We start from the raw sequence: 12,869 nt of genomic DNA, 5'->3' as shown, positions 1-12,869 counted from the left end.
GCCAATACAGACTCCAGTGGATAATAAGCTGCATGAAAGGGGTGGGATCAAGCAAGCTAATTCTCTAGATGTCTGCTTTCTTTCCTTCAAGGCCCATGAGAAAGGAATCCAAATTTGCTGTGATCAGGTGTAGCTGTTCTGGAGGTGAAGCCAGAAGTAGGGCTTTCCTCGTGGACAGCAAACTATGTGTCCACTTCAGAAGGCAAGAGGCAGGGGTAGGGTGGGGGATGGGGGTGGGGTGTCCTCAGAGGGCCCTGAGGTGTGACTGCCACCCTCTATATGGTTACACTCTGTCCTGCTCTACTTTCTGGTCTTCTTTCCCCTAGAGCTCCTAGGCCCCTTCCACTGTTGACACATGAGCAGCTGGACAAGCAGATGCTAGAGGCCTGTGCTCACAGGTTAATCAGCTGGGCCGCATCTGCTAGGCAGCTTGAAGACTTAGTTTTCAGTCCAGAAAGCTGCATCTGGAAAATCAGTGCCCTTGGAAACTGTCCAATCGGACTGTGGCAGGGATGGGGAAAGGAGATGAGCTATGACCCTTTGTGATGTAGACCCAGGTCCTTCTGCACATACTTCTGACCTCCTTTCATTGGCCTCCTCTTTCTCCTCCTCATCCTCCCCTTCCTCTGCTTCCTCTTCACTGTTGGAGTCCTCATAAAGGTTGATGGTGGCCTGGACAGGGAAATTCTGCAGCAAAATCTCCCCAGCACTGTACAGGTAGTCAAAGGAGCAGGATTTAGGCCAGAAAAGCCTGGAGACAGAGCATAAATGTGGTCTATAACTTAGTTATGATATATGCAGAAGGGGCGGTACTGCCAAGAGGAAGCCAGTGCATACCCCTCTTCTCTTAGCTACACTAATCGGGTCAGAGGGCAAGGAAATATTTATAGTGACCCTTTGGAATTGTTACAATATAACTCTAAGAAGGAAGGTCATCTCTGGTGGGTCATAGCTATAGAGAGCCCTACCCCAGCATCTATCAAGGCTGACCCTGTCCCACCCCAGGAAGCTTCTAGTAAGAATTTTCCAACCCTGTGTTCTCCTGTATCTTTGTAGTAAGGATTTTTTTCATTCATGCTTACAGAGGTTCATGCTTAGGAGTCATGGACAAATGACTCCAGGGAGAACAACCTGGGCCAAGTAAGTGCCTTCATTTCTCTGGGCTTCAATTTCCTCATCAATGAAATGGCATAGAAGTGACTCCTTCCTTCATCCAAAAAACTAATGAGGCCTGGGGATATATCTCACTGTGAACGAAGGCCTTGTGTTCAATTCCCAGTACCAAAAATTGTTTTAAAAGAGCAAATAGGCCTGTGTCAAGTTCTCAGCCTGCTGTAAGAAGCTTACCTGACAGGGTGATGAAACTGAGAGTCAGCCTTTGAGGCCTTGGCTGAAACCTGTCCAAAACAAAAGCCAGCATGTGGCTCAAAGTTTATGGCAAGATAACTGCCTCCTCTAAACCAGAAGTCAGAAACCTGCAGAAAGAATGTTCTAGAAGGGACCTTAGACGTATCTGGGGTCCAGCCACCTCCCCACCCATGGCCCTAGGGCAAGGGGTTCTGTCTTGGTCCTGGCTGAAAAAAAAATGATCAGAGTCCTGGGGGTTGTTTGATCTCCTGTCCCTTGCTCCAACATCTGTTTGGAAGCTGTCCAGGTGACAGAGTTCTAAACTGGTACAGTAAAGGATCAAGGAGGTGGAGTGGGAGAATACTGGGGTAAGGTGGCAGGAAATAGGTCTGAGCACCGGCTCTGCCATCCTCTGTGTAGGGCCTGCCCAAGTCCCTCTCCACACTGAGCCTCTGTTCCTCATCTTCCTATTTGTCACAGGAACCTTGAGTCTGCCCTTATCCCAGAGCTGCCAAGGCAACCAAATGCTAGCAAAGCTGTCAGAATGCTTTCCCAGATATGCAGCAGCGGTCTGCAGTCAGGGGCTCTCTAGAAAGGGACCCCACCAATGAATGAATATGGCTATGTGTACCTGTAAAAATGTGTCCCAGGGACTGCAACTCATCCAATCCATCAGCTTCCTCACTTGTCTTGGCTGGTTATTTGTGGAGGACATCCAGGGCCTCCAAAGACTAGCTCCTCTAGGACAAAGATGAAAGATCAATCAGTAGAGGAAGACACTGAAATATGACTGCCTGAGATAACAAAAGAGGCCTCCCAGAGTTTGGTTCATGTACTATCTGCTCCAGGATGCCATTCTAAGTCCTCTGACCCCAGGCCAGGAGAGAAGTCCCTCTTGCCTGCTTCACCAATGTTATCATTGTTCTTATCCCCATTGTTTTATGATTATCCATTTGAGCTTCTTAAAATCAAAGATACTTTTGATCCTATCTGAGTCTTCAATACCTACTACAATGCCTAATACACAGCAGGTGCTTCAGTAAATGTTTGTTGAATGTGAGATGTTTGGAAGATCAATGAGGAATGAACAGAAAACAGCTTGCTTCCTGTATCCTTCTCCAAAAGGCAAATCCCAGAATGCTACAATCTTCCTGGACTAAGAAAAGGGGCCAAACATATTGGGGTTCACTACTTCCCTACTGAACTTCCAGAGGTAGGAGAAAAGCAACTGGTAATGGCATGGTCAGGAACATGACAATGCCACAGTAAAAATCCTCTTTAGACTTGGTCCCTTTTTGTCAGCTCCCCCTGCCATAGTATAGACCCTACATTTTGGGTCACGTTAAGCCCAGTTTTCATGGCAGTCTCCCCTGTGCCATTGGACTCCATGATCTGGCCCCTGAGGGCCTGGCTACTTGACTTTCAGCTTTGGCAATGCCCGCTGTCCCCTCCTGCCATGCAGAGGGATTAGGGAGGTAAAAGCCAGATGCTAGAGCAGGGAACCTTGGGGATCTCATTGTTCTCCTTCGTGTAGGAAGCCCCTAAGCCTTAATGCAAACTGTCAAAGTTTCACTTACCTTCTAATTCCTGGTAATTCTTGTACAGAAGACACAAGAGGAGGTGAGTTTAACAGGCCAGGAAGTACTTGAAGGCCTGGTGGTAGGGTTGGAGCTAGGGCTGGAACCAGGGGTGGGCCAGGGGCAGCAATAGTAGGAGTGACAGGGTCCATCCTTCAATTATGAAGGCCAGGCAAGCTGTAGCTCTCCTACCTCTCAGAACCTTCAAGATTCTCTCAGTCTTTTACCCAGAGACCCTTTTATAAGCCCTGTCTGAACTCATATATTATTCAGAGAGTGCAGAGGTGGGGGCCTTGGGGAGGGAGTTGAACATCTAGGGAAGGAACTCCGAGAGGAAAAGCTGGGTGCTTGGGTGTGAAATCTCTCCCACTTGAATAAACAGGGTGTCAGTGGGAGGTAAGGGGTTTGCTTTAGCTCCATATCAGAAAGGAAAACACAGAAAGGGGCAAATTGCACACCATTTGTGTGAATTCCCCTGGCAGGAGCAAGGCACAAGGGGGAAAAGAGGGGAGCTCATTAACACCTCAAATCACAAAGTGTGGTTGGGGACAGGAGGGCTGGATATAGGCCTTCAGCAAACTGGCTCCCATGGTGAAAATGACAGCTGACCCTTTTATGGGGAGTAGGAACTCACCTGCTATTTCAGTTAATATGCAACATAGATTTATGGGATGGCTCTTGATACAGGGTGAGTGCCATTGAGCATATCATCTAGGTTAGGCAAAAAGGGGGTTCTGGGTGCAGTGGGCCCAGTTGCCCATGACATGAACTTTAAATCTCCTTTCAGTACTCCTCCACACCATGACTGCTCAGTCAATTTGCAAAAGAGCCACAATCCCCAGTCTCAATGGCATGGAGAAGGAAAGCAGGCAGGAATTTGCAGGGCAGATCCTGCCGAATCCAAACCTCAGCAAGAAATTTCCAGTTCAGAAGTCCAGGAGCTAGGGGGAGACAGAGTTCTACCCAGCTCTAGGATGCACAAGGAGCAGCCCAGCTGCAGATCTCTCACAGGGGACACAAAAAAGGTGGTCCAAAACTCCCTAAGGCCCATACCAGCCTGAACCCTCTGTGACCAAAGATGGATATGGATGCTGATCCCAGACAAACTCTGAGGGTTGGGCACAGTCCTTGGCCTTAGCCAGCCTTCTGGGCCTTTGCCAAAAGGCTTCCAGTTACCACTATTGGCAGACAACTTATGCTTTAGACATCTCAAAAATACTTCTCCTGACTCAGTGTCCAGCATCAGTGCAGATTTAGCTGCCTAGATATTCATCACAGCCTGGTTTATGAGCATCAAAACTTAGAAATGACCTCAGTATTCAATGATAGGAAATCAATTTCACTGACTAAGGTAAATCCTTTCAACCAAATACTAAGCAAACACTCACACTAATGCTCTATGAAATAGAATTATCAATGCAAAAATGAAAAGAAGTCGATGCTAAAAGTGTGGCAATTTCATTCAAGGGCTCTGTTTACCTATTCTCCACCTCTACCTTACTTCAAACCTCAGTCCCATTGAGTTCTTTGTAGAAAAAAAAAATGAAAACAACCTAAATGTCTCACTTGAAAAAGCTAGTTAAATAAAGCCTTGAGCAGTTAAATTATTTCATGTTAAAATTATTCTTGTAGAAGAATAAGGGAAAAGATAATATATTCAAGAAGGAAAAAAGTAAGCTAAGATATAACTTAGGGGATGGTCCCATTTTTGGTAAGAAAATAGTGTATAACATACTGCATATAGGGAAACACTGGCTAAACTGGTAAAATTGTTGAATCTGAGAGGAAAAGGAGGATGAATCTTTTACTTCTTTCTTTTTTAAAATTAATCCTACAGGCCTCTCCCAGCCTGTAGGATTAATTTTATTGAGAAAGAAATAGCAATGAGACAGTTTCAAAACAGGTTAGTAGGACAGTTATGATAATTAATACATTGCATATTGTCTTCATAGTAGTTATTCATAGTACAAGATGCAGACATGACTTTTTTCTTTCTTTCAATTATGCAAAATTGTTCCACAACTGAACTGATGTTATTTGAGCAATAAAAAGTAAAGACAAAGAAAGAAATGCTTACTCAAGGTGGAGAGAAAGCTTTCGGGGAAGTGGTAACTGCCTTCAAATATCTGAGGATTAGAGTACAACAGAATATACTTGCTTTGTGTGACTTCAAAGGACAAGGCTGAGGCCCAAGGGTAGAAGGTTCAGGGAGACGCATCTTGGCTCAATCGAAGGCAAACTGTGTAACAGTTTGACCACCATCTAACCCAAGGAGGGTTGGTACCATACCAGCCCTAAGTAAACAGAGGTTTGTTATATGAGATGAATGGAGCCCAGTAGAGGACACAGCTGTGTGCTGTGGGGAGCTCCCTTCTACTGAAATTTCTACATACAGACTGGCTCCTGCCTCCTGAAGACATTCTGGCTGGAGCCTGAGCTTCTAGCTGTCTCTGAGCATCCTTGCTGGGTTGACAGGCAGGAATTAGGAATTTGCTTGTACTCTGGTCACTGTCTAAAATGAGGAATGAGTCTGGAAGAAGGAGTGAAGGTGAACACACTGGATGCAAAGCCAGTAAGGGAAGCAGAAAAAAGCCTAAGAGCTAGTGTCATACGCTGAACTCTTTTTGACCTCTAGGTGGCCTCTGACAATAGGCAGGAGAGCAGGAAAGGGGGAAGACCCAGATGTTTTCTTGAGCTTTGGGCTCATGCTCAAGTAGATATCACCATATCACCTCGGAGTTTAAACTTCTTTCAGCTACTCCCTTAATCCTCCAGAGTAGCGGAACTCAGGGGTCAGGGCTCACCTTACACCCAGTTCCCAGTGTCCTCTCCCAGTGCCCAGCGAGCTTTTGTCCATTTCCCTGGCTCTTTGCTCTCCTTTCCTAACTGCTCTGTGTTGCTGCCACCTAAAAAGTGCCTTAGCTTCATTCACTGTGTGGAAGGTTAAGGGATCGGTCCCTCTTGTTGGCCTCTCCCAGCCTGTAGGATTAAAGGCCTGTGGCTGTATGAAAATTAGTACCCTGACTGCTCTGTTTTACATTTTACACAGAACAGGAGTAAGATGTAGAGCAGGATAACAGAGAACATCTGGATCAACTGGAGAATTTCCTATGGCGCATTTAAAATTTTCCCTTGTATCCCTCCCTAACAATCCTACAATACTTGTAAGTTTTGTGTATAATTATTTTGCTAGACCTTTCTGAGAGGGCTAAGTTCCTCCTCTGGGCCAGACATTTCACTGGACATCGCTAGCAAGCAAGCGGTGGGCTAGAAAGTAGAAGGTGTTATGACACCTGCTTCTGTTTTTTTTCTACCTGGAGAGACAAAAACTGCTGGGAGAAGACAAACTCAATCAGCCTCTGCCAAGTCAGGGCCCATAAGTCAACCTGGAGCATATTCCCTCATCAAGGCCCTAGCTTCAGCTTATATATTTCCTCAGACCAAGTTTTAAACTTCCCTCAGCTCCCTACCATGTTCCTGTTCCCCCCCTCCCCCTGCTCAGAAAAACTTCTCCTCCATTTCCCTGAGAAAACAGAGACCTTCAAGCATGAATTACCTCAGTGCCCTGCTCCACCCCCCAAATATTGGCATGCCCTTCCAACTTTCTTCCCTTCAGGCCCCCCTTCTCAGGGGACAAGGTGCTCCTTTCGTTAAACGCTAATCCCTTTGCCTGAGCCTTGGCCTCATCCACCCTCCTTCTCAGGCCCTTCCTTCAGATGTTATGTTCCATCTCTTCAGGAAAGTTTAACTTCCCGCTACCAGCTTGTTTCCTTCTGAGTGCAAAAATGCCTGTCTCTGTTCAACCAAACTGGACACTGCTCCTCCATATATGGATTTTCTTGTTCTCCTAAATTGCTCTCCCTCTCCTCCCTTTCTCTCATCTACCTCTTTTTTTGACTCTCTCGCATCCTCCTTCCCTCTCTTTTTCTCCCCTTCACCTCAAGTTTCTTAAAAGAGTGTACACTTCCCCCCCCCACTTTCCATGCTTTCCATTCACACTTCAACCAAATGCAATTTGGCCCAGTCCCATCATCCCAGCAAAAGCGCACTGCCAAAGGTCACCAACGACATTCTAATTGCCAAATTAGATGACCTCTTTGAACTTTGGGTGGGAAAAGACACTGTTGGCCAAGAGCTCAATTCTGAAACCTTTCCTTCATCTTCAGCTTATATAATCACTCTCTCCTGATTTTCTTCCTATCTCTGGAAACTTCAGTATGTGTGCGTGTGCGTGCTTGTATGCTGGTGTGCTGCGAATTGAACCTCATAGTGCCTTTTGCTGACCTCTCTTTCCCTGCCCATTTTTCAAACGCCAGTCCACAGATCAGGCTGACACAGAGCAATGTTTTCAATGGATCACAGTAAAATGAGAAACACTTTGCTAGAAGAGTTTTTCAGCAATGTAGGTTCATTCATATAACCCTGTGTTCTGAGACTATGCCCTTCCTATTTTTTGGTGCTAAGATGATCTCCCTTTTTCAAAATTATGGTGATGCTGAATGATAGTTATTTCTTTAATATTTCCACTAAGAAAAATAAAATGTGAGTCACTAGATATCACTCTCAAAAATATTTATTATTTATTAAATGCATAAAATAGTTATATTTCTAACCAGCAAACTCATTTAGAAGTCACACAATTTTTTTTCTCAACAAACCTCTTCTACATCTACCTCACTAACCAGCACCATGTTGACCTAGTCACTCACACTAAAAGCCTCTATCTCTGAGCCCTACCTATTTGGGTCCTCACCACTCTCCATGTCTGTCTCCTCCATGCTGGCCATGCTCCATTTCTTCAGTAGTAACCTCTGTCCTTTCTCACCTGGATGCCCCAATCAGCATGTCATCCTTCAGTTAGCATTATCCATCCATTCTCTTCATGGTCTCCCAGTGATCCTTCTAAAGCACCGAACTGAGTACTGCAGGACCTTTCTGTGCTTAAAATCATTTAGTGATTCCCACAGGAAAAATCCAACCCCTCTGTGTGGTGGTCTTTTGCCAGCTGAGCCCACCCTGTCTCTTTAGGCTTCTGCCTCCCTAGATTTCTATCTCCCCAGTAAACCCTCCTCACACAGAGACATCACCCACTGCAGCTCTCCTTGACTCAGTCTCCATTCCATAAACAGACCACTCATCTTTAATCATTTCAGGGTTTTAGCCTTTTGGCCATCTTACTTCCAGCCCGAATAGAATTTATCACAGAGGAGGGGAGAACCAGGGGCATTGTAGAAGCAGTGCTTTTAAAATTTTAGATTTCAACCAATGGCAAGGCTTAAAACTGATTAATGGGCTGCAAATGAATAGTAAATGTAACTTAACAATGACATGAATAGTAAATGTTAGAGTAAATATCATTCTGTGAGTCTCTTGTTTTATTCATATGAACATATCTATATTTAGAGATAAACACATGCACTTGGTCATACTATAAAATATATTTTTATCATAGGTCATAATACAAAAATTAACAGAAAAGAATTGACAACCAGGCATGGTGGTGCATGCCTGTAATCCCAGCACTGATGAGACTGAGGCAGGAAGAACACAAGTTGGAGGCCAACTTAACATGATTGTTTCTCAATCTAAATTAAAAAAAAAGACAAGGGATGTAACTCAGTGCAAAGGCCCTAAGTTCAATCCTTAGTGCCATAAAAAAATTAAAAATTGATAGCACTAAATCAATTTAGTTCGTGTTATCCTGTGATTCATTCAGTCAGTGCCTTCGTGCCACAGTCCTTTGCTCTCACAGTGTTTCTGGCCTCCCTAGGGAGAGTAAGAGGTATCAGCAAAATGGATCATGGCAGAAAGACACAGACAAGGAAGGGACTGAGCTGCATCTAAGGAAGCAGAAAGAAAGGGGAGATGTGATCTTGGCAGGGACAACTGGCACAGAGGTAGATAATAAGAGCAGAGAACATTTGTTAAACATTGATGTGCCAGGCATTGTTCTAAGTGCTTCGCATGAATTAATTTAAACCTCACAAACAACCTTAGGAAAGACAACTAAAAGCTTCATTCTGCAGATGAGAGTCAAAAGAGCCTTCCCAAGGTCACAAAGCTAAGGGTGCTAAAGCTGGGATTCCAATTCACGTAGTCTCTGTGTTCTTAACTTCTGGACCGCACCGCTGCTTCTGGAGGTCAAGACAGAAAGTGGGCTGACTGGGGAACTGTGGGATTTTAGGCCCAGCACCCATGAATGGGGATCTCAAAACCTGGGAGAAAGCCACAGCAAGAGGTTCCCCTATCATGTCCAGAAAGGAGCTCTTGCTCTTTCCCTGCAGCCTTAGCCTCTTGAGCCAGGGCCCTAGGTTGGTCGCAGGCAACCCAGATACACAGGGAGTGTGCTGGTTGGTGGCACAGAGTGAAGCAGAGCCTGCCCAGACAAAGGAGGAAAGGAGAGGCTCTTCTCCTTCACACTCCATGCCAAGCCTGTCCCCAAAGCAAAAATAACAAATGGGGCCTGGGACCTCTGTCCTCGAGTCTGAATATCCCAAATGGGACAAGTCTTGGACCCAGTCCCTCAGGTTCCTGGGATAGGGAGCCTCCTCTGGAGAACAGTTTTTCACTAGATCAGCTCTCCTGCACCCTCTGCCTCTTGTCCCACCACTGGATTCAGGGTTGTGGCCCATGTGGTACAGGCCATCTTGGCAGAGCCTCTTGCTGTTCCCATTTGCTTCACATTTGGACAGCCCAGGCTTGGAAAAACAAAACTTGGAGGAGGGAGGAGGGCTGGAGGCAGGAGGCTTGGGAAGGTCATTCTCAGCCAGGCTCCATCCCTCTGGGTTCAGCAGGTCTAGAGCCAGGGCTGCTTCCCCTGACCAGCTTCCCCAGCACCTCTTCTCTGTGATGCCTCCTTTCTCAGTTTGCATTGGTCTTTGGGGAGATGGAGTGAGGCTGAATTGTCAGCAGCAGCATTTTTTCTTTCATTTTTACCTTGGAGTTCTGGTGATCCTGGCTAAAAAAACCAAATAGTGGTAACTAGTGGCAGGTACTTATCTATGGGGAACAGGTAGAAACTGACAAAATAATAGTAGTAGTAGTAATAATAATAATAATAATAATAATAAAAATGAAGCTGGGTATAATGGTGCATGTGTGTAATCCCAGCAGTCTAGGAAGCTGAGACAAGAGGATCACAAATTTGAACCCAGCCTGCACAACTTAGAAATTTAGTGGGTCTCTATTTCAAAGTTAAAAATAAAAAGCTGAAGATGTATCTCAGGGCAATGGCCCCTTGTTCAATGACCAGTACTTCAAATAAACTCACAAATAAATACATTCCAGGCACTGTATTAAGCACTTTATTGCTTCATTCCACTTACACCTTACAAAAATCCAATGACATATTATTGCACCCTTTAAAAGATGAGCAGAAAATTGAGGCATAGAAAAATTAAGAGAGGTACTGAAGATCAGATAGCTATGGCATGGATGCCTCCCTGCCTTGGCCTCTCATATCTAATGCTTACGTTGCTGCAGTAGACTTTAAAGTAGAAACTCTGGGGCTGTAGAGTTAGACTTGAGTGTGTAAGACAGTGATTGTCTCTTTTACAGGGTTGTAGTGGAGACTGAAGGAAATTATATGTAGATTTTGCTTAAAGCCTAACATATGTCTAGCACTAGGTATGCACTGCCTGTTATCATCATTATAATTATTGCCCCTTTTCCTCTTTATCATTGACTATATTGTGGTTGTTCACAGTACAGGCCTTGGAAGCAACCATTGGTTGGAATCCCTCCATGGTAGCTTACCATCCACGTGACCTAGGTCAGATTAATCCATCTCACTGAGCCTCAAATTCCTGAGAATAAAAATAATAACATCCGCCTTTCGGCCGGATCCACCATCTTCCAGTAATTTGCCAAAATGACTAACACAAAGGGCAAGAGGAGGGAAACCCAGTATATGTTTTCCAGGCCTTTTAGAAATCATGGGGTTGTTCCTTTGGCTAAATACATGTGAATCTACAAAAAGGGTGATATTGTAGACATCAAGGGAATGGGTATTGTGCAAAAAGTAATACCTCACAAATGTTACCATGGCAAAACGGGAAGAGTACAACGTTACCCAGAATGCTGTTGGCATTGTTGTAAACAAGCAAGTTAAGAGCAAGATACTTGCCAAGAGGATTAATGTGCATATCGAGCATATTAAACACTCAAAAAGTCGTGACAGCTTCAGGAAATGTGTCAAGGAAAATGATCAGAAAAAGAAGGAAGCCAAAGAGAAATGTACCTGGGTTCAACTGAAATGCCAGCCTGCCCCTCCCAGAGAAGCGCACTTTGTGAGGACCAATGGAATGGAACCTGAGTTGTTGGAACCCATTCCCTATGAATTTATGGCATAAACTGGAGACATTGCTCTGCCATTCAGTACCTACTTGGCAGCTTAAGTGTTCTAGGTCCTATGTAAAAATAAAATCATCCTGTGTTGTAAGGGTGGTTTTCTTAGTTGAGCAGGTATGTGGTACCTTCTTACCTCAGAAATATTTGCAGCAGATTTTCACTGTACCCAGTAATTGTGTCTAGCCTTTACTCTTCAGTATTTTCTTCCCGAAAGATCTTGCTGAAGTATTGTGCAGGTGTATACCCCAAAATTAAAATATTTATAAAGTATTTATATTGGCTTGAAGATCCTGTAAATCATCATGGGGAAAATATGTATCAAAATAAATGGAAGTCACTTCAGAAACAAACTTAAGTCCATTTCAGTTAAATAAATTGTTTATAGCACACACACACACACAAATAACATCCATGTTACACAGCTGGATAAGGACAAAATCAAATGCTGTAAGTCCATTAGTATTAGTTCTTTTTGTCCCACATACTTCCAAGGTGTTTTCTGCTGCCAAGTGCAGCTCCTAAAGGCTGCCACCCTGCTCCTCCACCTGCTCTGACAACCATGATGGAAGGGGAGAAGCCAGTCATGCATAGATGCTCCCTGCGCTTTCCACCTTACCTCCAACTCCACCCAGATGTCTTCTCTCTTGCAGGTTCATTTCTACACTGTCCATATACATGGCTGTCATCCTCCACACAAGTCTAGAGCATTTTCTACCTCTCCTTTTAGGTCCTTCTTGGCCCCACACTTAGTCCATGGAGCCTCCAAACCATGCTAACATTTGCCTCCTACTGAAGGCCTATCATCTGAACATCTGCCCCATGAAATGGCACTAGCCTTTTTTTCAACCCAATTTCAGAAGTGAAAATTACCTCAATTGAGGTAATCTGGAAAAGGGCTGTGGATTAATCATGTCTCCTCTCTCCTATTAGCACCAGGCACAGGACTCAAATACACAGCAGGGGCTTGTTCCATGTGAATAGAATGGTGTTTGACATAAGGTACTTGATCTGAGGAGACCAAAAGATTTAGTCTAGCAGAGCTGTGGGGCTTTGGTGTGGAATAGCAAGCAGTCATGATAGGTGGCTGGGCCAGGATATGATTCTCTGTTGGTATTGTGACCTTGTGGGACATATCATCCAAGATCTCAAGAAGAGGGCCCCTTTTAGAAGAGAGCTGTTGATTTGCCTAGGATGGCTCAGGAACAAGGCAGATCAGGAGCAGGAAAGGGTACAGCCCTGAAACCTAGATGAAGAACCTTTTCCTTCATCATCACTTTGTAGTACTACAGATTGAACCCGGGGCCTTGGCACGGAGCTATCACTTCAGCCCTTCAGTTTTTATTCTGAGATAGTCTCACTAAATTACTATGTAGCCCAGGCTGAGCTCAAATTTGAGTTTATCCTGCCTCAGCCTCCCAGAATACTAGTATTACAGGCATGTGTCACCACTTCCAGCTTTTCTTTTTCTTTTTCTTTTCTTAAATTTTATTTATTTATTTGTGTGTGTGTGTGTGTGTGTGTGTGTGTGTGTGTGTGGCCAGCTCAGCCCACCAGGGGGCAGGGCTGGCTGGCATGTGGTGCTGGGGGATTGAACCG

At 44.7% G+C, this 12,869-nt stretch overlaps 1 protein-coding gene across 1 annotated transcript; it reads right to left on the bottom strand.

Moving 5' to 3' along the window:
• Positions 1–438: 438 nt before the first annotated feature.
• Ripply1 (ripply transcriptional repressor 1) lies at positions 439–3,076 on the bottom strand. The gene is made up of 4 exons (XM_004647731.1): positions 2,925–3,076; positions 1,979–2,087; positions 1,348–1,475; positions 439–751 (listed from the first exon to the last, which is right to left on the bottom strand). Exons 1-4 carry the CDS (start codon positions 3,074–3,076, stop codon positions 439–441), a joined length of 702 nt encoding a protein of 233 aa, XP_004647788.1.
• Positions 3,077–12,869: the final 9,793 nt, after the last annotated feature.

Source organism: Octodon degus, unplaced genomic scaffold (assembly GCF_000260255.1).
Source record: "Octodon degus isolate 3935 unplaced genomic scaffold, OctDeg1.0 scaffold00321, whole genome shotgun sequence".
Taxonomy (NCBI): domain Eukaryota; kingdom Metazoa; phylum Chordata; class Mammalia; order Rodentia; family Octodontidae; genus Octodon; species Octodon degus.
Note: the sequence above shows the minus strand (reverse complement) of the source record. Positions and strands in the feature narration are given on the sequence as shown.

Coding starts and splice junctions, on each gene's coding strand:
- Ripply1 (XM_004647731.1), bottom strand. CDS start 3,076: ATGGACCCTGTCACTCCTACTATTGCTGCCCCTGGCCCACCCCTGGTT. Junction 2,088..2,924: donor GAATTACCAGGAATTAGAAG/GTAAGTGAAACT, acceptor TCTTTGTCCTAG/AGGAGCTAGTCTTTGGAGGC. Junction 752..1,347: donor CAGTTTCATCACCCTGTCAG/GTAAGCTTCTTA, acceptor CTCTGTCTCCAG/GCTTTTCTGGCCTAAATCCT.